The sequence below is a fragment of the Rattus norvegicus genome, chromosome 15, assembly GCF_036323735.1.
Source record: "Rattus norvegicus strain BN/NHsdMcwi chromosome 15, GRCr8, whole genome shotgun sequence".
Classification (NCBI taxonomy): domain Eukaryota; kingdom Metazoa; phylum Chordata; class Mammalia; order Rodentia; family Muridae; genus Rattus; species Rattus norvegicus.
In genome coordinates this window covers 89,297,824-89,324,383 of record NC_086033.1, presented here as the reverse complement: position 1 = coordinate 89,324,383, position 26,560 = coordinate 89,297,824, and the positions used below count along the sequence as shown (strand labels likewise).

The 26,560-nt window shown below is 38.2% G+C and overlaps 1 protein-coding gene across 13 annotated transcripts; it reads right to left on the bottom strand.

Moving 5' to 3' along the window:
* Window positions 1-243: 243 nt before the first annotated feature.
* Window positions 244-23,889, bottom strand: Trim52 (tripartite motif-containing 52). Of its 13 annotated transcripts, none has more exons than XR_010057806.1 (4): window positions 21,979-23,889; window positions 2,870-2,951; window positions 2,074-2,173; window positions 244-580 (listed from the first exon to the last, which is right to left on the bottom strand). XR_010057806.1 is itself a non-coding variant. In XM_063274173.1 (3 exons), the coding sequence occupies exons 1-2, from the start codon at window positions 22,732-22,734 to the stop codon at window positions 2,907-2,909; spliced, it is 612 nt and encodes a 203-aa protein (XP_063130243.1). In that variant the 5' UTR covers window positions 22,735-23,889; the 3' UTR covers window positions 244-580; window positions 2,870-2,906. The 13 variants fall into 13 exon arrangements, 4 of the variants coding, with proteins under 4 accessions (XP_063130243.1, XP_006252497.1, XP_063130242.1 ...); XR_010057805.1 differs by lacking the exon at window positions 2,074-2,173 and adding an exon at window positions 1,825-1,886; XR_005493710.2 differs by having other exon boundaries at window positions 2,870-2,933.
* Window positions 23,890-26,560: the final 2,671 nt, after the last annotated feature.

The window sequence follows — 26,560 nt, the reverse complement described above, 5'->3', positions numbered from 1 at the left end:
ATCCCCTTCTCCTACCTGGACTTCCTGGCTGGGCCTCAGTGGAAGACAAGACGCATAGTCCTGCTGAGACTGACCCCCAGGGTGGAGGGGCACCCAGGTGGGGGCAAGGGCTTCCCCTTCGCTGAAGAGCAGGGTATGAGTTAGAGCAGGGGAAGGGGAGAGATCTGCAGGGGCAGGAGTGTGATGTAATGTAAAAAAATTAACTGTGGGGGGAAAAAGAAATAAAACTGTGTAGCACAAACACCTATTTATCATTTTATTCATCGTTTTTAACATGATAGACAAATGTACAGCCAAGAATACCCTCACACATCTACAAACAGAAGAAAATCAAAAATTAAGAATGAGGATACAGACAAATCCATTTTCATTGTTACACATAACATATTTACATAGTCTACCAATGAACATTATAAACTTATAAAAATGTAACTTGTTAATACTTGCTGCTTTGTTTTCCCAGACAACTGGGCAGCAGAAATGTCACTTGATCCAGGCTTGAGTTCTTGAGAGAACCGAAGACATAATGGGCTTTAAAACACCTTCTCCTGCTGGCATCATGAATGCTTCCTGGCTGATTCTGTTGGACAACAGAGACAAAGCAAGCCCTGTAATTACATCCCAACTTGATCTAAGCTTACAGTCCTGTAATTAATACTTCCTCTGCAAAGCAATGAATAATTTAAAGAGCAGATATTTGTCTGAAAAAGAAAAGCCAGAGAATGCATGTACACTTTAAGTTCATGCAGGCCCTTCTGGGACTCCATTTGCTAAAGGATATTGTAACTGGATGCTCAGAGCTTTCCGTGTACCAGGAGATGAAAACGATCCTTCCTTCCTGCTGCAGGCAATCGTGTGGAGCAGAGAGAAGGGTGACTGGAGCCCGCATGTATTCCATGAGGGTTTATGAACACAGCAAACATAGTCTCTGCCCCCGGCTCCCTGAACCACCCCATGATACTGCCAACTACGTTTTCAGTTTCAGCCAGGAAATTGGGGCAGAAATCTGGCACCAAAGGTTAGACCTCAACTTACTCAGTAGAAATAAAACCCTACACTCTGGCAGATTAGCATGACTTCTCAAATCCATCTACAGTTCCTTAGACTATTTCTATAGAGACATTCAACGAGTAAATGTAGATGCTACAGAACTTAGAAATCCTGGAAGATTGTTTGTGATCCAACACTAGAAGATAGAGTAAGAATATAAGTTACTAATGTAGACTTTATAACTAGGAATCGCCATTTTCAAAACTTGATCCAGCTTTAAGTGTCTTGACTTTTTAAAAACTGTTTATACAATATCAGTGAAATTTAATAACTTTAAAGCCCCTCTCCATTCCTACTCAATTCAAAAAAACTAACATCATCTCTTCCTTTTCGATTGTTTCTACTGAGTATTTAAAATATGCAACAAAGTTATAATACACACAAAAAAAATGAGATGGCCATTTCCTATTCTTCCCTGACTTCTCATAACCAAAACACTTCATTCTTGACAACAGATCTAAAAGGAAATCTTTCCTAATTGTCCTTCAGTTTTCCACATTATCCTACAGGCATCACATATAATACTTAATAATTTCAAATGCTTTGCTTATAAACTTGTCACAGGATCATATGAACTTGTCGGAATGATAAAGACCTTGAGTAGGCACCGATGTTCAGTCCACAAGTCTTCACAGAGTTTAGTTGCCTCTATCACGTACAGAACAAACTGTATGATGATGTAATTGGACTATTCTAATTATCCTAATCTGTCCTTTTCTAAAAGACACAGGTCTCATCTAGTAGCAACTAATATCTACTTCCAAAACAACCTACCTTGACTCAGGTGTCTTCACGCTGGCGGCTTGACTGAATCCAGTTTATATTTATGGAGTCAGCTGGTTTACATATAAATTATAGAGGCTTTTAATTCAAATATACAAATTATGACAACAAAAACATGAAGATGTTAATATATGAATCTGCATGAATATTTAAAGGCAATAAATATGATTTATGTTCCTATAAGCATAAAAATAATCTTAACAAAAGAACAAATTTATTGATAGGATACGTCATGATCACCTTTTTGGCAGTGGTTCTGAGCTCATATATAAATAACTCGTTTTGCAGAAAAACTCGGAAGAGGGAGTCCCTCTCCACTGGAGATCACTCTGTTTTTCCACTAGGAAAGAGCATATGTAGTTTTTAATATATTTTTGGCTTGGGAACTCTGAAATTCAATATGTGCTCCAATTTACAAAAACTAGAAGCACAAAACAGAGCAATGGCCCAATTCCAAGTGCACTCAGTTTTCCAGAGTTTTAAGCTGAAAATTCTCACTAAATTTACCAAGGACAGAGATGCTTAAGTTCAATGTTTTATTCACTCAACTCATCAGTTTTTACTTTATTTAACTACCAGCCTCACCTCAAAGACTGAATTCACTTTAAAATGAGAACTAATCTATAGAATTTAGATGTAGAAGTGAGTAGTTGCCTCCCCATGCATATAATAAACACGTTTACATCAATCAACATCCTAAGAGTTATGTCAAGACCAACAAACATAGGAAGCCATCTTCAGTTATATCATTTATGTGTTTGACATTTGCAGAGTTAACACAAGCTATATCCAAAGTAATGTATTCCAAGTTACATTCAAGTATGATTTCTTGCAGAAACAACTAACTTTGAGCTACTATAAAAATGTTGCGGCAAATGTACACACAAAGAGAGTATCTTTAGGGGCTCAGAAGTTACTTTCTAGCTGGAATTGCAGTCCTGTGATAGAGCACAGGCTTATCATGTGTAAAGACCGAGATTTAATTCCCAGCCCAGGAACTGGGAGAAGAAATTAATCTGTATATGGTAGAACATACCTGCAATCCCAAATCTTAAGATGCTGCGGTCTGGGAATCACACATTAAGGAGCTGCAGGCACACCTGTACACACATAAGGAACTGTCTCAAGGGGGAGGATAAAAAGAGAAGTAAAAACAAATTTGTATTTAGAGATGTTTTCCAGACCATGACAGTGAAATGTGAATATGTCATGAACATTGCAAGTGACTACAGAAAACTCTCTAATTATGCAAGAAAAGGAAGGATGTTAAGTCTCAGCATGCCTTAGGTAGCCTTCAGTAGCCTACAGACATTCTATTCAAAGGCATTATTGGGATTACAGTGAGAAGCCACTGTGATAAAATTCCCGACAGAGGCAATGAACAACTCCTCTGACTTTGTATCCCTCTCTTCTAGCTACATCATGCCACAGAACTGCAACATGCAAAGGCTTATGCAGCCCCCTTTGCAGTCCACATTCTCCAGCCTTCCATGGCACTACTGTTTTTTAATAGTCTTTTCTATCTTCTCTATAGCACGTTCCACACTTTACCTCTTTAAAAACTGGAATAATGTGGATCCCCAGTCTCCATCTGAGTTCCAAGTGAAGCATTTAATTCTCGATTAGATAGCTCCTTTTGGATTAGAAGTGACAGGAAATCACCATCATCTGTGCCTTCAGAACCTATTAGCTCTTCTAACTACCCTGCTCTGTAAGTCATATTCCCGACCACTCAGAAACACTAAACCAGAAATCTGCAGAAGAGTCTCAGTTGCGTCCTTCCCTTCATATTCCAAAGGGAGGTCAAGTGAATAAAGTTCTCCTTCATTCCTCAGAAGCCTCACTTCAAATGTTCATGTTTTTATTGAAATGACTTTTGCAATCAATTGTCTAATATTTAAGTGAGTTATTTTTAAAAAACAAAATCTTTTGGCTGTAGAAATTGCTCAGCAGTTAAAAGTGTTTGCTACTCTACCAGAGAACTGGAGATCAGGCCCCACCATCAGGTTCCTGTAATTCTGGCTACACGGAATTCAACTTCTCCTGGGCTCTGCAAGTGCCCAAAAGTTCATATACACACAGAAATACGTATACATTTTTTTTAAAAATCGCCTTTTTTAAATGTGAAGTCTCATTATTGGGAGAAAGATATATGCAGAAAAATATTGCCTTACATATAAATGGTTATATCATCTCTCAAACCATCCCAAGCTTTCTATCCATCTTTGCTAACTATTTCCTCAGGATGATCCACCCAATCTCAACCTATTGAAAATCCTCAAATATATCAGATTCCTGAAAGGGATGTAAATTTACTTATGTGAAGCATATGTGTATGTCTCTGTCTGTGTGTGTGTGTGTGTGTGTCTCTCCCTCTCCCCCTCCCCCTCCCCCTCCCCCCTCCTGTGTGTGTGTGTGTGTGTAATTTTGAAAACTGATTTTAATATTTCCCTAAGAAAACTAAGAAATAAATGACATGTGAACTGCAGTTGCTTTGAGATTTCAACCCTGAAGACAAGAAGGAGCAATATTAAAGTTGGGTATAAGCCAGTGTCAGAAATTGAGGATAATGGAATATGCCATAGACATAGGTTGGTAGAAACAAGACAGGACAGAACAAATTTGAACAAAAGCCAGAACTCCAGAGCAAGCGACTATAGAGCTAGCAACAGATGAAGGAAAATTAGAAATTGTGTGGGACTTGAATACTACAAACAAGTATCCAGTTCTACTTCTCTGCAAGCATAGCAGCTCTTTCCAGTTTTCCAGTACAGGACCTCTCTCCTCCTTCTTCACCCCCACCTTCTCCCCACAACACAGACACAGGCACACACACACACACACACACACACACACGTAAGTTTCTCAGCTACGGCTCGAGCACCATGCCTGCCTCCCTGCCTGCCTGCCTGTCTGTCTGCCTGCCTGCCTGTCTGCCTGCCTGTCTGCCTGCTGCTGTGCTTCCCGCCATGATGGTCATCGGTTCACCCCCTCAAACTGTTAAGTATGCACCAACTAAGTGCTTTCTTTTATAAGTTGCTTTGGTGAGGATGCTTTGTCATAGAAGTAGTAACTAAGATACCTGTGTTAATGACAATATTCAACCTTTGTTTGGTTATTCTCACAAAATAGACTGCACAGCCATTGTAATTAAAAGTAGTTTAAAATATTAACTGTAAGTAAGAATTGCTGAGTAGACCTGTATTTCTAGCTACTAGAGAGGATGAAGCGGTAGAATTATTAGTTCAAGGCCTATCTGACTTACAGTGCTACTTCAAAACCAGTTTAAGAAAGCTGGCAAGATACTACCTCAAAATGAAAAAAAAATGAAGGGCTCAAGACATATTTCAGTGACAGTATGCTTGCCTAGTAATGTTCAAGACCCTGAGCTCAATTTCCAATACCAAAAGGAAAATGTTCTAGACCTTGTAAGTTTTATTTCCCACTATTCCAAATGGTGGCTAAGTCAGGAAAAGATTACTGGAATCCTAAAAGTTATTGGCACATTGTTCTTAAATCCTTATAGAAAGCTACATATTTTTCAAGTGATATTCAGTATTATGCTAACGCCTTTTAATTACTTTTCTCTTAAGCAGGTTGTTTCCATGTCAACACAGAACTGAGAACACTGCATTTTATTATAAGAGAGGTTCATACAAACACTCTTAGAAGAAGGCTGCAGTGGAAGGTTAGTTTCTAATAACTAACTTCCAAAGTAGTGAAGCCTTTGTAGGAACGAGTGTAAAGCTCATTTTGACAACTAAGTAATTCCATCAACATATTTAAAAACAGTAGGAATATTTAGGTTTCTCGGAGGCAAACTCTGCAAGCATGCCTCATGACATATTTTACAGTTGTAAGTCCAACCCACTGAAGAAAACCCAAATGCCAACATCTGAAAGTTCTCACAGCATTTCAATATACTTCAAATTTCAGAGCATTTAACTGGGGGCTTGCTTACAGTCTGAGGGGATGAACCGATGACAATCATGGCGGGAAGAACGGCAGCAGACAGACAGGCAGGCAGGCATGGTGCTCAAGCCGTAGCTGAGAAAACTTACATTTTGATTTTGTTTTTGACAAAGCCAATAAAAGTTTCTTTTCTATTAGTAATCTTAAAAATAATTATAATTTGATGATGAATTTTATGTTTGAACGTATACCATGTTTTCCAAGTTTGCCATTATCATAGATATAAATATACGCATTCATGAGAAATAACAATGACAATGGCAATGACAAACAGTAAACAAATCCAGATTATCACATTCTCAGGACACTGAGGTATCCTGGAGAACCACCAAGCTATTTTTAAATCCAATGACCATAAATTCCAGTAACTGACGTGCTATCCGAGTGATGTCTTCTTCTCCTCTTCCTCCTCCTTCTGGATCCCTTCCTCTCTTCCCCACCCCCTTCTTTTCTTCTCTCTTTCACTCTTTTATTCAATCTAATATCTTTTTCTTTGAAGAGCCCTCCTTTTTGTTACTGGCTCATAAACTACCCTTCATTCACTCACAACTGCTGAATTCATTACATACATTTTAGACACACAGAATAAATGTACACATTACCAGGACACTACGAGAAGAAATGCATTAACATTATCAGGTCTTTTGACAATAACTAGATTAACAGAACCAATATAAAGGAAATAGAGTGTTAAAATCCGCACAGTCTGAAAGTAGTCAACTATTGTGTAGTAAAATAATATTTCTAAAACAATGACAGGAATAAGGGACAATGTCTAGGTAAAAATACAGGAGCGACTTAGCAAAGAAAGCACGTTTTCAGAAAGTAATTGCTTTATCATGCATTTTTACAATTATGGAATTTATTTTGACAAAGCAATGTGGCGCCTACAAATTCATCTCTTATAAATCTGTATTAAGTAACCTGAACATAAATGTTGACAGACCTTAGCATGAATAAATACCAGGATATTTAACAGAACTATGTTATTAACAATAGAATAGGATGTGAATATAGTAATAAAACTAAAAATTATATCAATTTCTTTGTATTAAGTTTTGGCCCAAATGTTTTCTAAGAGGTCATTCTTTAATATAAATGGTATTTGTACATCCTTATACTTAAGTTTACCTTTATGAGTAAGACCTGTTTTCACCAATAATTATTTAAAATTGTTATTACAATTTATTATAATTTATTCTATTTCCCTGTGCTGTGGTGTGTGTGTGTGTGTGTGTGTGTGTGTGTGTGTGTGTGTGTGTGTGTGTATGTGTATGTGTGGTGTGTGTGTGACAGAGAGAATGCATGTGAAGGCCAAGGACAACTTGCAGAGTTTGGTTCTCATGAGTTCAAAGGAAAAAAAATCCTCACTGATAAAGATAAATTAGTTTTATCAAATAATTATATTCTTCTAATAAAAAGACCATTTTCTAAATCTATTTGTGCAACTCACATTTCCCATCTATGACCGTGACCATAAATCTGTGTGTTTATAATTAACTAATTATCTGAAGCATTAAGTTCACAAATTTTTTCAATGACTGTTTCTTCTCATCTATTATGACTCCTTTAAAGGACAAAGCAGTTATCTGTAAGTCCTAATAATCATATATAAATGGGGAAAACATTGAGTGATTGATTATTTCAACATGTGTCCTTGAGATTTCTAAATAGGATGGTTAAAGGTTATAAAATAGGGGTAAGAAACATAGCTCAATGGTATGATGCTTATAAAATATACAGAAGGTCATGAGTTCAATTCCCAATGCCATAGAAAAAGACAGGTAATACATGGAGAAAAGAAAAGAACATGTCAGAGGGCGCAGGGGACTGGAGAGGGCAATAAGGAGAAAAATATAAGGACCAATATGAAAATATAATATGAGACTTAATACTTTGTACACTAAAGGAGCTGAAATAATTTTTAATGTTTTTCGTTATAGTGATAATTTCACTGTATTTTGGTTCCCTTCTAATACCTCTTCAGATATTCATGACGTAAATATCAACAATAAAGAGAAAATTGGTGAATTTTCAAGATGAGGAGACTTAGTGAAAATCCCAAGCAAGCCATACTACCTAAAGCCCAAAAGGGATGTGGATTTAACTCAATCTGTCAGCATAAGCAATGTGAATCTCTACAAATGACAAAAAAAATGTACTTTACTGGAATGAACATATAATAATATATATAAATGAGAATCTGTTCACAAATCAGAAAGTATATGACTCCCTGCAAGATAAGAGAATGATGGGAAATACAGGCTGGACCATAGACATGGATCATAGACAATGCAAGGCATAAACAACACTAAGACCTCAAGAGTCCACTGTGGTCCTTCCAGCCTGTAAACAATTATAACTTCTAAGCATGAAAGACCTGTCAGGCAAGCTGGCCTTTCCAGATATCTGCGGCGAAACCTGAAGATAAGTTTTGGAGCTTGTCCCCACAATCACAAGCAACTGTCCACCCCATGCACAAGAGGAAGTACCCAGAATAAGAAAAAAAGTCAATAAACAAACATGCATTCAGAAGCCCCAGAGCATCTAAAAGATGAATCTCTAGCTGAGACTCCTCAAGTGAAAGATATAAGGACTCAACAGCTAGACCAACTAAATAACGAATATGAAAAAATTTAACCACATAGGGAACCAACAGACGAATGTTGGGCATCATAAAAAGATATAACCTTCAGATTTTAGGCATAGATGACGGAGAACAATATGAAGTCAATGGCGTAGACCACATTTCAACAAGATCATAGAAGAAAACTTCACCAAATGAAGAAAACACATCCTCATATGAAGCTGGCAGAACACCAACTAGACAAGACCAGAAAGAAAACTTCCATAGCATATCATAGTTAAAACACTAAATATATGTAAGAAAGTCTGAGTACTGAAACTACAAGAAAAAGACTACAAGTCACATATAAAGAAAAACCCATCAGAATAACAGATGATTTCTCAATGGAAACTTAGAACCCTTATAATCCTGGAACAAGGCTTTCCAGATCCTAAAAGACTATGACAGCCAGCCTAGTCTAATATACCTATAAAAACTGCCATAATTGAAAAAAAGAAAAACATTGCACAGTATAAAAAGCCTTAAAAATGTAATATCTAACAATCAAAATCTAAAAAAAATACAGAAGACAATCTTTCATACTCAAGAGAGGAATGGTCACAGCAGAAAGACTATATGGATAGAAATATCAAACCATAATTATTAAAACACAAATTATCTCTACAAACAAAAAAAGTCAACATGAAGTCACAATTAACATACTGACTGAATAAATCAAGAAATGAAATACTTCTGTTCTCTGGAAGAAACAGGTCTTAGCTTTAAAGATGGAAACTGCCTTAGCATAATAGAATGCTCAAAAATAAAAGTACCTCAATCAAATGGGACCAGAAAGCAAGCATAAGCCTTCATCCTAATATGTAACAAACTTCAAGGGAGCAGTTAACCAAGACATTACTGTGCTAAGCATGTATATATCAAATTCTGGAACACCCAATTTTATATTAAAAAATTTACTTCTAGAACTAATGAAACAGATTAACACAATCCATTAATAATTGGTGATTCCAATACCCCACTTTCTCCAACAGACAAGTTATCTGGACAAAAAAAAAAGAGATTCATCAGAATTAATTGGTATCATGTATCAATATCTACAGAACGAACGTTCCACTGAAACAGAAAAGAATGCATATTCTGCACAGCGGCACAAGAAAGCCTGGAATACAAAACACATCTATACAAATTCAAAAAGGTTGAAAGGACTCATTGAACCCTATCTCACCACAAGGCAGGAAAACTTAAAATTGACAGCAAATAAGTCTCTAATTGAAACTCACAGAGATTGAAACACAAACTCATAGAACTAATCACTGAATGATTCATGAATGAAAGAATAAATCAAGACAGATAAAAAAATTCTGAAGCTAAATGAAAACAAAAGCACAACAGAACATCAGGGATACACTCAGAGCAGTATTCAAAGTAGTCCCTACATTTAGAAAAAATAAAAAATTAGGTACACAAATAACTTAATGATGCAACTCAAAAATTTGGAAAAATAAAACAAAGCCTCCAAATCCACTTGACATTCAAAAATATTACAATTAAGAGCAGAAACAAATAAAGTGGAAACAAGGGGAGAAGGTACAAAGAATCAACAAATACAATTTGTTGATTATATATTTATGGTGCTAGAAAATAGAAAGCTATCCCATGTTCATGAAGTGATAGAAGTAACTATGAAAATTAACAAAAGCTATTTGCAGAATATATATTCAATGCAATATGGCCCATTAAGCTGAGCTTAAATTGTCCAACTACTTTCCTAGTTCAGAGTCCCAAAGTCCACATTCTTCTAAAGAAAAACAAGGTTAGACCTATTGCTGGATTATCCATCCCTGGTACCAACTTCTGTCTTAGGGTTTCTATTGTTGTGAAAAATACCATGACCCATAATACAACTCTTATAAAGGAAACATTTAGCTGGGGCTAGCTTACATTTTGAGAGGGTTAGTTCATTATTGTCATGGTAAGAATCATGACAGATTGAATTCAATACAATCTAAATGAAAATCCCCATCTCATTCCTCACAGAAATAGAAAAGACAATACTAACATTCACATGAAACCAAAAAAGTAAAAACAAACAAACAAAATCCCTGGGTTGCTATGGTGGTTTGACTAGTTAATATAGGAATAACCCCCATAGATTCATGGGTTTTGAATGGTAGGCCCATAGGGAATAGCACTATTACTGACCTTGTTGCCATGTGTCCTTTTTAGAGGAAGTATGTCACTGTAGAGGCAGGCTTTAATGTCTGATATCATCAAGCTACATCCAGTGTGGCCCAGTCTCTTTCTGCTACCTCTAAATCAAAATGTAGAACCCTCAGCTCCTTTACCATCAGTCAATGGACTAAACCTTTCAAAATGTAAACCTCAAGGCGGAATCCCACCAAGCTAAGCTTCCAGTTTTTGAAAAGATATTAAAAAACAGTTTAGGTTCCGAAATGGTAGACAACCTTAATCCCAGCACTCAGGAGAGATCTAAATTCAAGGTCAAACTGATCTGCAAAGCAAATTCCAGGACAGCCAAGCTTAGGTGATGAAGTAAAGCCTTGATTCAGCAAGGAGGCCATGTTCCAGTCCTAGCAAGCAGCAGAACATGGCAGCTTTGGCCATGTAGTACTGACTTTAGAGCCAAGAGTACTCTGTGAAGCAAGAGTTAAGAATCATGGCAGCACGCAGGCAGACACGGTGCTAGAAGGAACTGAGAGTTCTACACCTTAATCTAGAGGCACACGGGATGTAGTTTGATCTTATCAGACATACAAAAGAGTCAAGGGTTATGGAACTGTCCTCCACAACTAAGAAAAGTCTGAGACCAGGCACGTGGCAAGGGTGTTGTTCCTTCACGGAAGCCCCGAGGGGCCACTGTGGGAAGCTATGAAGATAGAACCTGCAGTGCCTTGGAAACCCCGATATGCCACGGCCACAGGTACCTGTCAAGGAGAGCTGCCAATAGGGAGTGGAGCCAGCCTAAGAGAGAAAAGTGTGTTGCAGTCCACAAAGCTGAAAAGGGATGGAGAGCCGGAGAGACTTCTGACAGCGGACATGGAGATGCAGAGCTTGAAGTCTGTCCAGCTGTTTTTCAGTCTTGCTTTGGTCCAGTATTTCATTATTATGCTCCCTTCCCTACATTTTGCTTGAATGATAATGTATATCCTGTGCCATTATATGTTGGAAGTATGTGATCTTTAATTTTAATTTTATAACAGATTACAGTTAACAGATTGCCTGGATCTCAGAAGAGACTTTGAACATTAGATTTTTAAATAGTGTTGAGTCTGTTATAGACTATAAGGACTTCTGAGGTTGGACCAAATGCGTTTTTGCATTACTTTATGGTTACAAGTTTATGGGCACCATGGAGTAGAACGGGTGGTTTGAAATGATATGCCTCCACCCTGAGACTCCTATATCTAAATTCTTGGCCCATAGGGAGTAGCACTATTAAGAGGGGTGGCCTTGTTGCAGTAGATCCTAAAATACGTTACAGAGCAATAGTAATAAAAAACAATATGGTACCAGTACAAACATATAGCCCAATGGAACAAAATTATAGAACCAAATGTAAGTACATGTAATTTCTGCCACCTAATACTTGAGCAAAGATGCCAAAATTGTAAGCTAGAGAAAAGAAAGCATCAAAAAATGGTTCTGGGAAAACTGTACATTCACATGTAGAAGTACAAAATTAGACACATTATCTCTCACTTTGAGATTTTAAATAAGAATGGTCCCCATAAGTTCATATGTTTGTGCTTCTGCCATAGTTTGTGGAACTTCTGGGGAAGTATTAGGAAGTATGACCTTATTAGTGTCACTTTTGAGATTTCAAAAGTCTGTGCTATACCCAATTCGCTCTCTCTCTCTCCCTTGTGCTTATGGAGCAGATGTAATCTCAGGTACTTTTTTAGTGTCACTCCTACTTGCATGCATGTCTACTGTACCCTCTGTAAGCCACACCCCCAATTAATTGCTTTTCTTTTAAATGTTGTCTTTACAGCAACAGAAAAGCAACTAAGAGATTGGTGCCAGGAATGGAGTACTGTGACAGGTATACAAAGCTGTGGAAGACTTTGGGGCTTTGGACTAGAAAAACAATTGAATGTTGTTCAAAGAATCTTCTTCAAAGAGAGATGTTGCAGTCTGCAAAGCTAGAAGAGTTACACCCTTTGACATCAGATATAGAGTTTCAAGACTTAGAGTGCGGTTTGCTATGTTCAGTCTTGCTTTGGTCCAGCATTTCATTATTATGCTTGCTTTCCTCCCTTGTTGGAAAAGTAATTTATAGTCTATGTCACTGTACACTGGAAGAATTAATTTACTTTTTGATTTTACAGAGTATTACAGTTCAGAGATTGTATTGATTCTCCAAAGACTTTGGTTTTTAATGTGTATTCAGACGTTGAAAGACTGTGGGTACTTTTAAAGTTGGACTAAGTGCATCTTGCATTATGATAAAGCTGCAAACCCACATAGATTCACATTTGAATGCTTCTGACACAGATAAAATTGTTTGAGAAGGATCAGGACCGCTGGCCTTGTAGGAAGAGGTGTTTCCCTTAGATGAGCTTTAAGCTCAGCTACTTCTCCAGCGCCATGCCTACTGCCTGACTGGCTGCTACCATACTCCCTGCCATTATGGCTATAGACTAGCCCTCTGAAACTTTTAAGCAAGCCCCCAACTAAATGATTTCTAAGTTGGTCTTGTCATGATGTCTCCTCAAAGCAATAGAAAAATAACTACAGCTTCACCTGGCATAAAACTACTCCAAATAGGGGCTGGGGATTTAGCTCAGTGGTAGAGCGCTTGCCTAGCAAGCCCAAGACCCTGGGTTCGGTCCCCAGCTCCGAAAAAAAAGAAAAAAGAAAAAAGAAAAAAAAGAAAAAAAAAACTACTCCAAATAGATCAAAAGACTTAAATATAAAACCTAAAACATGGAAACTGCTAGAAAAAAATATAGGTAAAACCCTATATGTGTGCAGGAAAGAATTTTCTGGATAGGACTTCATTTGCCTAAGTATTAAGGCCAACAACTAACAAGTAGGACTTCATAAAACTAAAAAGCTTCTGCACAGCTAAAAAAGCAGTTAACCAAGAGAATCCCCAGAGAATGAGAAAGAAGCTCTGCAAGGTAAACATCTGATAAAAGATTAATATTCAAAATATACAAAGAACTCATAACTCGCCCAAAAATAACCATGAACATATCCTGGAATAACTGAAACCAGAAAAGTGGAAAGAATAGTGAAAACATCTGAAAAAGTCATAAGGAATCACACTGTTGTTTACTCACCTAAGAAAGTATGTACCACGAAGCACCATGTAAGCTGCCACAGGAGGAAGGAACCAACAGTCCTGAGCACCTCTAACTAGACTTCAGACGAGTCAACCAGAGGGAAACCAGGCCTGCAAACCAGAAACCTAGCAAAGTTCCCAAGGACAGTGAAGTCATGGATCTTGGAGAAGAACCTATAACCACTTTGTAGAACTAGCATGATCCTGAACTAAGGGTACATTAAGGGTGTGTCGAATTCAACCAGATCATATTGTAATCCAAAGTATATCTGCATTCCAACTGGATCATATATACCTAGAAGTCCTTTGGATGTGATCCACTGCTGGTTTAAAATTCCTCTACAAACAACAAATCAAAATGCAGACTTGTATAACCCAGTCCCAATGGCTACATACATAAAACAGCTCCTGCACGTAAGTCTCAGGGAACAGTGTAGAAAGGGGGACAGAAAAATTTAAGAGCTAGAGAATCAGGAAGGTTACTGTGAGTCTCTCAGTAGCATCAGAAGCTGCACCTGTAAATTCTCATCACAAAAGTGTCTAACATCAGCTGATCAAGAACACCAACAAACACGCCCAAGTTGAAAGGCACTGTAAGATCATGGGGCCTCAACTCTAAACAAGAAACTACAGGCAAATAAGGGGGAAATGGGATAACATTTAAAATGTAAATACATAAAGTATCCAAGAAAAATAAAATGTTAAAGAAAGGAATGTAGAGAGTGGAAGAACTAAGTCTTCCCCAGAGAAAAGCGCTCCACTGGTTATCAATTCCATGTGGTCAGCTCAGAAAACAGATACAAGTAATATTATACAAATTGACCAGGTTATATTTAGGAGTACACATACATACACACATGTAACAACAATTAACGAAAAAAAGACCATGAATTTAAAGAACAAAGACGGGGCATGGGGAGAGATTTAAAGGAGGAAAGGAAATGTAGAAATTATATAACTACATAATCTCAAAACCAAACCAAAAAGGTTTTGATACACAGTCATGACTCAGTATCACCAAGGAAATAAAACAGAACAAAACAAAGCAAACCAACAAAAAAGGTATAAACCCTACCCTCCAAAATGAAAGAGCTGATAAAATAAATCAGAGCTAACTTGAAGTAAGTGTAACATTTTAACAGTATATAATTTAGGCCAGCTGTGTGGTGTGCCTATAATTCCGGCAATTATGAGGCAGAGGCAGAAGAATATGAAGATCAAGATCATCCTTAACTATATAGCCAATCTGAATCCAGCTTAGCTTAAATGAGACCCTGCTCAAAAAACTAAGTACAGCATTAAAAGGTAAAGAAAACACCTGTAGTACTAAAACAAAAATTTGCTATACCTTTAAGAGGAAAAAACGTCAATCCATCCCCAATCCCAAAGAGGGAGGAAAAGTCCAGCCATACACAATCCATTCATAACTTTTTCCTTAGAAATCTCTTGATCTGTCTCCTTTTCTCTCCCTCTTGTCCATCTTTCTAAGAAATCTCCCTTCCCAAAACAGAGAACTAAAGAAGGAAACAGTTAACACTTCCCCCTCCTTTATACCCAGTTATGACAAAGCTTTCTCTCCACATTACCCTCATTATCAGCAACCAAACTGTTTATTTGAACATATTGTATCTAATTTGGCTAAGCCATTCTAAAAGTCTAAAAGTATACTATATAAAATATTATAAATTTCAGAAATTATTACCTGAGAAAACTAGCTTTGCCTGTCTCTTGACTAAATCATTTCCTCCACTAGTAAGAAATACTAGGGGAATGCAATACAGCATCAATGTTTCTACCTTTCATAGATGTCAACATTCTGAATGTATCTGTTACATTGAAAAGGGAAATGGACACCATCAATCAGACTTTTAGATCATGTTTTAATCAGATCTATTCAGGAAATAGACTAAAGAGCCAGAACTCTGAACTCCCTTGCTCAAAAAGGTCTTTTTCTAACTGACTTGCAACCCACAGAGGAAAAACAAATTCTCCAAATGCTTTCTACTTAATTTGGTATAAACTCATAAAACAAATTGCCCAGATAACTGGACATGTCTTCAATACTATACTACATTTTCCATAGATATAAACCAGATTTATAACTTAGAAGTGCAGCAATAAATGAGCACAGCTTATAATAGATTTGTGCCAAGTCTTATGTCAAAGTGAAATAAAAAATGATACAGACTACTTTGAGTAATTAAATCTGTCAGCTCATTTAACTCCTTTCAAGTGTTGATGAGAAACTTTAAGGTCTGCAAAAAAGTTCATTATTTTTAGTCCTACAAAACTATGTGAGTTATATCGTAACTTATTTTAAATAGTTTCCTTAAAAATAAACTTATCCTAAATCTTTTGGGTTTTTTTGCAGCTTTTTTTCTAATATTCATTTTTCTCCTTAGGAGAATTCAAAGCTCATTTGCACATGGAAACTACTATCTTGAAACTAAATTCCCATTTCCCTCTAAGGAATTTCTCCACCCCCACTAAATTCAGAGTTGGCAATTAAGCTTTTCCAGACTAGATCGTCTGGTCACCACTTGCTTGGTCCAAAAGGGAAAAAAAATGGAGGTTAATATGATCTGTGTTGGGAAACACAAAGTGGTTTTCATGCACATCTGGCCATCCTGTGATAACAAAATTAATCTAATTACTATAAACAAAGCTTAAATCTAAAAATATTCTTGTTTTTTCCTGTTTGTGGTCAAGAAATGGAGAAAAATAGCAGTAATGGTACTAAAATGAGGAAAGCAGAATTTCCATCTGCACAAAACTTTCCTGTCTATATATTTCTTAATGCTTATGCCAAAGGCACCATTCCAGACACAGTAAGCTTTAATAATGCTCATTCCAGGAACAAGGAAATAAGATGTATAAACTATATGATGATCAACTGGTATTAGTAATACACTTCCACTATTTGCTTTTAAAAGAATGATCATTAAATTTAGAGTAATAAGTCATTTTTAAAAAGTCTCACTATGTACTTAAAATTATTTTTGTTCTACATTGCTTAAATATCTAATACACTGGAGAAATTTCCTACATTCCCTCTGCTTGGTCTCTTTTCCCTGTTAGAGGAACAGAGAAAAGTCCATAATTTAGTCAAACTACCAACAAATTTTTGATTCAGTTTTTCTTCCTTATCTCTGAACACAACTAATCACTGCAGTTTGATAGCTATATTATTTCTTAAGGCTAATCCAGTTCCTACTCCCTTTTCTCTCAGCATGCTATGTTAAGCAGAACAGTTTTGGACAATAGAACTGTACTGGCTGTTTTTGTGTCAACTTGACACAAATTTGAGCCATCAGAGAAAAAAAAGCTTCAGTTGAAGAAATGCCTCCATGAGATCCATCCAGCTGCAGGGCATTTTCTCAATTAGTGGTCAGTGGGGCAAGGCCCAGTCCAGCATGGGTTCTATAGGGAAGCAGGTTGAGCAAGCCAGGGAAAGCAAGCCAATAAGCAGCACTCCTCCATGGCCTCTGAATCAGCTCTTACCTCCAAGTTCCTGCCCTGTTGCTATCTTGACTTCCTTTGGTGATGAACAAACAGTATTGTGGAAGTGTAGGCTGAATAAACTGTTTCCTACCCTACTTGCTTTTTGGTCATAGTGTTTTGTCCCAGCAATAGAAACCCAAAGACAAGTTGGTACCAGCATAGTTGGGTGTTGTAGTGACAGACTTGGCCATGTTTTGTGGAGACATGTGGAGGAGCTTCAGAACTTTGGCCTATCTGAGCCATTAAATGTTAAGAGCTCAGTGGGATGTTATTCAGAAACCTGGACAGTAACAATGTTGAGAGCAGTGTAAAAGATGGAGGCCTAACTGAAGTTTCAGAGGAAGTTTAGAGTTTCTATCAGGGCTGTTTGCTATTTTGAATTAAGATTCTGCCATTCTAGTCAGCTGGAGCTAGAGTCAGCTGAGCTTAACAAGAGACCAGCATCACTGAAGTGAAACTTTTGCATTACTGAACAATTGACATTGGTTAGCTGTAGCTAAGAAATTAGTGATGATTGAGAGGAGACCAGCAACACTGAATCAAATCTTTCAGGAAGTGTTTCATGAAAGTCAGCAGGTGACCAAGGTTGTATCTTCTGCTGTCAGCCAGACTCAGTACTATATAAGTCATCCAAGTGTTAATAGTTTTGAAGGTATGAACCAATTGGAGAGAATTGCCAAGGTTTGGCCCCATGACATGCCAACCAAGAACAGCAGCAACAGTGGAATGAAGCTGGAGAAGAGACCCAACACTTTTGGAGGAGTACAGAAGATGGTGAGTGGATCCCAGACACTAGGATGGTTGGAATTTGATTTTGCTTTGCAACTGTGTCCTAATTTTTCCCTCTTGGAGTAAGAAAGTTTATTTTATTTTATTTGAGCCCACAATTGAGAGAGTTCGGATTTTAAAAGACTGGATTTTGAAGAAATTGGCTATTTAAAGGGACTGAAATTGTAATGTTTGAATTTGTGAAGACTATGGGACTTAAGATATTTGGATATAAGACAGGAAGGGTTGTGATGTGCTTGTGTATCAAGTTCACAAGGATTCAGTTGCACTAGCTGGTTTTGTTTCACTCTGACACAAACTAGAGCTCTTATAGAGGAAAAAGCCTCAGTTTAGGAAATGCCTTCATGAGATCCAGCTATAACGCATTTTCTCAATTAGTGATCAGTGGAAGAAGGCACAGCCCATTGTGGGTAGCGCTATTACTGGGTTCTATAAGAAAGCAGGCTGTGCTGCAGCACTCAAGGAGAGCAGGCCCTGTACTTCATTCACCTGGGCAGAACATTAGAGCTGGTCCTGCCGGCATGGAAATGGGTGAGATGGCCCAAAGCATTAGAGGAGAAATGGGTCCACCCCTTGCCAGCTCAGCTGCAGCATTGGGTGAGCTACCCGGGACAGGACTAGAGGGTTTTCCCTGATGGTGTAGGTACAGGAGAGTTAACAGGCTCACCAGTTCAACCAGCCCAGATCCAAGGTTTCTACCCAATCAGTGAACTGGAGGATGTGAAGGGCTGGTCCTGCAGATCCAAAGCTGAAGGATCTCCATGACACAGGACAACAACAGGGTATCTGTGAGGAGTCCTATTGAGGACCCAGTATTTATAGAGTAGCAGAAGACAGAGGCCTCAAATCAGACCAATGACTCATAGCAATGAACATTTGCAAGTAAAGTGTGAACACAAGGAAATAACTGTGGGACACACTGTCACACACTACAACTTCCACATTTTTTTCTTTAAGAGGGGATATTGCAAGGACAGAGGCTGGTATGAAGGGACTGGAGATGAGTGGAATTCGAGTGTATGATGTGAAATTAACAAATAAGAAGTTTTTAAAACGTGTGTGTGAGTGAGTGTGAGAGAGAGCGCGAGAGCGCACATTCAAGTAAGCCATGGGAAACAAACCAGTAAGCAGAACTCCTCCATGGCTCCTGCATCAGCTCCTGCCTCCAGGATCCTGTACTGTTGAATTCCTGTCCTGACTTCCTTTGGTGATGAACAGTGTAAAAGTTGAACAAACCCTTTCCTCCCCAATTTGCTTTTTTTGGTCATGGTGGTTTGTTCCTGCAGCAGAAACCCTAAGACAAAGGACCAATTTTAACAAATTGCTAAGGTGCATTAGCTTTATCTTGACAACAGACTCATTTTGCCTAGCACAGGATCAGGATAACATCCTTATAATTGGATCTGTGTAGTATTTGTGTAGAATTTCTTATGTTTTATTTGTAGCTTCAAAGACTCAGAATTGGATATAACTGCAAGACTTTATTTCCTTTTATATGAAATTATATATCAAGTGCTTAATGTTTTCCAACAAGGAAAAGCATGGATATGCCACATTTTCATTAGCTTAATTTTAGAACAGCTCACCAACTTTCCCATTCTCTGAGCATTTTTTGCTTTGCTTTTATTTGCTATGCACTGTGGAGTACAAGTGTTGTTTATAGATTTGTGTATTGAAGGCTTGGTTCCTAGCTAATAATGCATATATCCCTTTAACCTTAGCCCTCAGAATTCAGAAGTTCCTATAAAAACAGTGATGTGAACTATCTTCTTTCTTACACTGAAATAAGTTTCAGAATTGTGGTTTTCAGGAATTGTCTTAGTTAAGGTTTCCCTGCTGTGATCAAGGCAACTCTTACAAAGGACAAATTTAATTGGGCTGGCTTAGTTTCAGAGGTTTAGTTCATTATCATCAAGGTAGGAAGCATGACAGCATCTAGACAGACATGGCACTGGAAGAGACAAAAGTTCTAGATCTTGATCCAAAGGCAGCCAGAAGATTCTCTTCTGCAGGCAACAAGAGGATTACCTCTTCTGCTCTGGGTCTAAGCACAGGACCTTAAATCCCAGCCTGACAGTGACTAACCTCCTCCAACAACACGACATTGCCTAATAGTACCACTTCTCATGGCCAAGTATATTCAAACCTCCACAGGAATGGAGGAATCTAATTTAGGTAACAGTTACTCTTCTACAGGCATACTATTTGCAAGCTCTGATATTAGATTTTTTTTTGATCAACTTTTTTTGATCAATATTTGCTACAATGTCTCCTTTCAACATTTATTCTTTTAAATTAAATTTTCATTCAATCTCTTTAATTTTAAAGTAATTTTATTCAGATAATATAAGCATGTCACTGTGAAACTTAAATTTGTCTTTACTGGATACTGTATAAAATACAATAAAACTTAAGTCACTTTTAACAAGCAATTAAGTTTCCTTCCAGTTAAATAAAGCAAGGGAAAAATAAAAACAGAAACAAAAATGTAAGAAAACTGGAAAATAAATGCAATGCATATTTGCATTGACAGTTACAAGTTTCATTAAGTTTCTAGTCAAAACAATCACTCATTTAAATTCCACAAAGTCTTCCTTGAACCTATTAAGTAAAAGTTGAACAAGGTGAAACACATTTATCCTCTCAAAGCTACCATATAGATTTTTAACTTGTCAGAAACACACCACCTAAGTATTTCTGAATATTCTAGGTTTTATTCTTCTTAAAATGGCATTGATGAAGGGGAACTACACAGGAAAAGGGGGGCTCTAAAGGGAAGGAGAATGGAGTTGAAGAAAGGGTAATGATAAAAAAACGGATTTCCCCTTTAGAATTTAGGCTTAGTAATTTTCTGTATCTAACATCATGCAATATGAATAAAGACTAGATAGGAGAAAAGTACACTAGAGGAGCAAATATGACCAAAGTACACTGATACACAAGTATGAAACTCTCATAATGAAATCCATTATTTTGTATACTAACTTAAATTTAAAGATATAATATTCATGAATCTGGTTCTTAAATTTGGTTCTGGGCCAACAAAATTAGGCACTTTTTATAAGAATCTCTAACATATATCTATATATGCTGGTTTTAGCAAGTTTTGCTTTAAATACTTCACAACAAAAATGTTAGTATTTGCCTATTATCATTTCGGGGCCAGTGCATTTCAGTGTTAAAATTTGACTGAAAGTTTTAATTTTTCAAAGTTTCATATTTTCAGCCTCAAGTTTTCATTGGTTCCCTAATGTTAGTATTGTTATCCAAATGCTGAATACAGTTCTCTTTAATGACCAAGGAACTTTAGATCTAACAAAAACATTGAAAGAGCTCCACATCTTCAAGAGCAAACCTGAACTAAGCATACTCTTTCTTAGCTTAAGACAGAAAACCTGAAGATTTCCAAAGTAATCCACATAGATAGCGCAGTATATCTTGACAACTTTTCAACTTTTGCTAAAAATCTATGTATGGCATTACTATAAAATTGACAAATTCCTATAAAGCATGTTATCAAATCAGCTAATAACAACCTCAAAAATATTTTAAGTAGTCAAATACCAGGTTCATGAAAATATTCAGTTCTGAAAGCGTAATTCTGAAGCTAAGCAAAGCAGTTTTCCTCATTCCCATAAGTAAATTCTCAGCTAATAGCAACAAAGGACTAATATTTCCTAAAACTGAAGCTTGATCGTCATTACTTCAAAATAAACTGGAAAGTGGGAGATGAAACACGCTAGGCAAACAAGCATTCTGCTATTGAGCTACATACTCAACTACTCTATTCTGATTTAAAGCTGCAGGCACTGATAAATTTGGAATATTTTAATTTCTCCCCAAATCTGGGGTAGCACTGAGAGTGCCAAGTACTATAGATTTCTCATTTTTTTGCCCCTTGTTTAAGTATTTCATCCAATGGCACCACATTGTTATTTTTGTGGTGCCAGGAATCTATACACACCATACAGATGAGCTTTTTTTCTACCTCACTGGAGAGCTCCAGGTTTCCTCATATTTGCATGCTTTGCTAATTTCATGGCGTATGGCAAATCTGGCGAATTATATGGACCATGTTGGCCAGCTGCAAATTGGGTCGAAAACTGCGACTTGGAAATGTCCTTCGGCATTGTGGGCAGCTGAAGACCTGTGATGTGGGACGAGGTGGAGAACGTACTCGAGGTGGAGAATGTACTCGAGGTGGAGATCGTACTCGAGGTGGAGATCGTGGTCGGGCATCTGGATAGAGCTGCCGACGCACAGGTGGATGTGGGGGACCACGGCGGAAAACTGGACGGTGTCGGTATCGGCCATAGTGATGGTATTGGTGGCCATCGTGGGGGTGTTCATCTCTTTCTTCTGGAAAAACCCTAATTCTCAGGTCATGTACCAGTCCTTGTAAACTGTTCCAGTCTTCTTCCTCATCATCCCACACAGAGTCTGCATTGCCCCGATGCCTTCTATGGCTATGAGCAGCCCAGCGTCCAGCATGTGCTCGGTGCTGAAACACCTCCTGTTCTGTGTACCTATGAAACAAAACCTCTCTAATGACGTGGTTCCCTACAGCAGGCGGTTCCCGGTCCTGTTCATCTTCCTTGCCCCACAGCTGGGTCACACACCCTCGGCAGAAGTTGTGCCCACAGCCAATGGACACGGGGTCCTTAAAGTAATCCAGACAGATGGCACATACTGCTTCTTCCCGAAGTGACTGCATAGGGCTGGGAGGCCCTGTAGGGGCGGCCATCTTAAAGCACACAGGTCCTCAGAAAAGCAGAGGCCCTCGCTGCCCTGCCAAGAAGCACAAAGCACGAAACCACAAGTGGAAAGTCTTGCCTATACCACCCAAGAGCACAAAGGTGATAGGACTTACTTCCCTACCAAGGGGCACAAGGCCTAAAGTCTCCCTGCCCAGCCAAGGGGCACAAGGGCGGTAGGCCTCGCTGCCAAGCCTCACTGCCAAGCCAAGAGGTGTTAAGGACAAAGGCCTCGCTACCCAGCTGAGGGGCGCAAAGCACTAAAGTCTCGCTGCCCTACTGAGGGGGCCGTAGGCCTTGCTGCCAAGCCAAGGGGCGCTAAGGTCTCAAGGCCTCACCGCCCAGGCAAGGGGTCCCAAACACGGTAGGCCTCACTGCTGACCTGAGGGGCGCAAAGGACTCAAGGCCTCACTGCCCTGGGTCCCAAATGCGGTAGGCCTCGCTGCCCAGCCGCCAGCCCGTAAGGACTAAGGCCTCGCTGGCCAACCGAGGGACGCTAAGGCCAAAGGCCTCCTTGCTGCCCAGCCAAGGGGCGCAAAAGCGGTAGGCCTCACTGCCCAGCTGAGGGACGCTAGGGCCTAAAGCCTCGCTGCCCAGCCGCCAGGCGCTAAGGGCTAAGGCCTCGTTGCCCTGCTGAGACACGCGAGGTTTTGTGGACCAGCTGCCACCGCCCACGGCCGGCTTTCCTCGGTCCGCTCAAGGAAACCAACTCACGGCAGCCCTCGCTCCGGAAGCCGCTGGCGCAGGACCACGCAGCTGACTGGAGCCTCAAAGCTCACACAGAGCTAGCAGCCTCATCCGGCGTCTGCCTCACACGCCCGGCTGCTCCTCAATATAAAGCACCTGGAAATGACGTCAACGCGCTCGAAAACAAGTTCTTCCGGCCCAATCAAGTTTTTTTTAAAAAATCGCGACGCTCTGGGCCATTGGAGGACCTCCGTCTTAATGGTATTAAAGCGAGGGACCATACATAGTGAAAAAGCTACAGAGAGGTAGAGAGAGCGTGACTGTAATCCTAACAGGTCAGAGGTGGAAGGTCAGAAGTTCAAAGCACTCTGAGCCGACTAGCAACTTTGAAACTCATCTTGGCTACATGACGCATCTCTAAATAAATAGACAGATAGCTAGACGAACAAAAAAAAAAAAAAAGTAAAAACAGACTGGTAGGCCCAGAGTCCGAAAAATAGGGACTCAGGTTTCAAAAGGTCTGTGGTGGTCCCTATCATTCGTCGTCATCGTCATCACAAAAAATTGCTTCTCCTCAGCTAAATAGCATTTCCCATCAAAATTCATGTTAGACCTCTTACTCCACTCTTAAGCAGTGTCTATTATCTTGCCCTGCATAAAAAAAGATTGTTACAAAGAATGTTCCAGACTGGAAATATGCAGCTACAGTGAGGAGATGTTTTGGCACTACCTAACATTATAAAAAGCTAAAGTGATCAATAAGAATGGAATTAGTCTGCCGAGAACATTGCAATCCCTTCATGATTATTAAGGGACATATTAATCACATGACAATAGAAGTAGATTATCTGTTATAAAGGAGTTGATTTTAACACTTTTAGAGGTTTAAGCTGTGGGTTTTGTTTTGGGGCTTCATGGGAGGGGAGTTGTTTTGTTTTTCTTTTTTTTTTAATTTTGCAAAACCTTCAGCATTGTGATTTCCCTGCTTAAGTCAGCATAAAATGATCATGGTTTATAGATATGAAAATCTAGGTATTTCAAATGGTCTAAACTGTTTATAGTTTACAAACAAAGCACTCTTGTTTCACTATAATATCTTACTTATATATTCAGATTTTTAATGTATTAAATCACAAATAACAAGTGTCACCCCAGGAAAGATAACAACAGCATTAATTTATAGGCTATATAACTGATGCTAAAGAAAAGTAAATTACAATTAAAAAATATTTTTAAAATAATGAAAACAACCATAGAGAAAATTCAGGAGAAACAAAATAGAAGATTCTAAAATACCCACTGACAATCCAGCTATCCATAACAAAAGAGTTGAACTTATATAAGAAACGTATACATAATTACATCACAGCTGAGCAGAAAACCGAGGTTTACCTACTATAGAAAATGAATCAGAGAAAAATATAGAAAACACAGGACACACAGGAGAATTCTCTTGCCAGATGTACATTAAAACATGAACTCTCCAACCTTTTTTATTCTAACTCTAATGCCAGCAACCAGTGATAGACCCTCCTGGAAGGAAATGGAATTAATTGTTCTCTAGAAAATCTAAACAAATTTAAAGGAAAGATCTGGGTGGAAAAATAATCCCAAACATGGTCAGTGGTTCACTGACCAATCAGTGGAACTAAGTTACCTAACAAGGAAGGAGGCAGCTTCTCTCCTACAAGTTAGATAGTTACTATCTCATTTATTTATTGATAGTCAAAATTCTCTAGTTATTTGAAAATAGTCTCTAACATAAAGCAGAAAAAAATTTTTGAAAGAAAAGAAAGTTTGAATAGAATAATGACATTGGGGGAAAAATCAAGTATGCATGTGTATATGTGGTTATATTTAATTTTTAGCTCATGGATATTGATTTTATTAAATATGACCAACATATTAAAAAAGACACACAAGTTAGAAAGAGGGCCTAGCAGTTAAAATCACATACTGCTCTTGCAAAGACCTTGAGCAGCTCCCAGCAACCACATCAAACAGCATGGCCAACTATAATTCTAGTTCCTGCAGATGGACGCCCTCTTCTGACCTCTACAGTTACCTGCTTGCCTGTGCACACACCCACAAACAAACATGTCATTTTAAATTTGAATATTAAATTAAAAATTAAATATTAAAATATCTAAATTTTTAAAAGAACAGGTCAATCTTTGAAAGAATACAAGCAAGCAATGGAAAACAGGATAGAAAAATGGAAATAACAATTAGACAATGACCCATACCCAATAAGGGACATTAAATATATAAAAGTGGGTCACCAGAACAAGAGGAGAAGACGGAAGAATTGTAAAATGAGAATGGCAGAGATAATTCAACAAAATGTTCCAAAATTAAATTAAGAAAGAAAAATCAAAACATGCTCAGCACAGGGAGGTACAAGAGAGCCTTCTTCAAGGCTTATTGCTTTAAAATCTATGACACGAAGACAAAATTTCCAAAAATGAAAAGAAACATAAAGGAACTGTGGAGCACTGATAGTAGGTACCAAATAAAGTAAATAATTTTAAAATTATGAATGAATTGTGTTCACATTTCATACTTAATGACCACTGAGTTGGAAAAGCCGCGTGGGAGTGAAGTCATATGTATACTTACAATCTAGCGTAAACTTGATCTCCCACGAAACCGTTACTCAAAAGTTAGTAGAAGCCATAGCACCACAATAAGGGTGAGGGGGGGAGTGTGTAAAATTCACACATGGACAAATTACTGGAATGAAATGACATAGTAATTTCTGGGATGGTAGATTAGGGAGACCGCAGAACAACAAATGACCTACAGCTGATTGATAAGTACGGAGCGGGTAAGAAGAAAACCTCTTCCAAAGGGATGTCTTCAAAAACTTGAAATGAACAGATACGTCAGAAAGGTTCAATACTGAAGACATATGCACTTTAGTAGACAATTTAAGGGTGACTTATTGATCTTTATACACAAAATAAGGCAACCCCAGCATATGCACAGAGAGATTGTAACAAAATTATAACAAGGCCAAAGAAAACGTCCAATGGAAAATAGCAATATAACAACTTTGGATCATCTCTGAAAGAAGTATTTAAGCACTCATAGCAATGTAGAGCCTGTCTATTAACCATTATTTAAAAT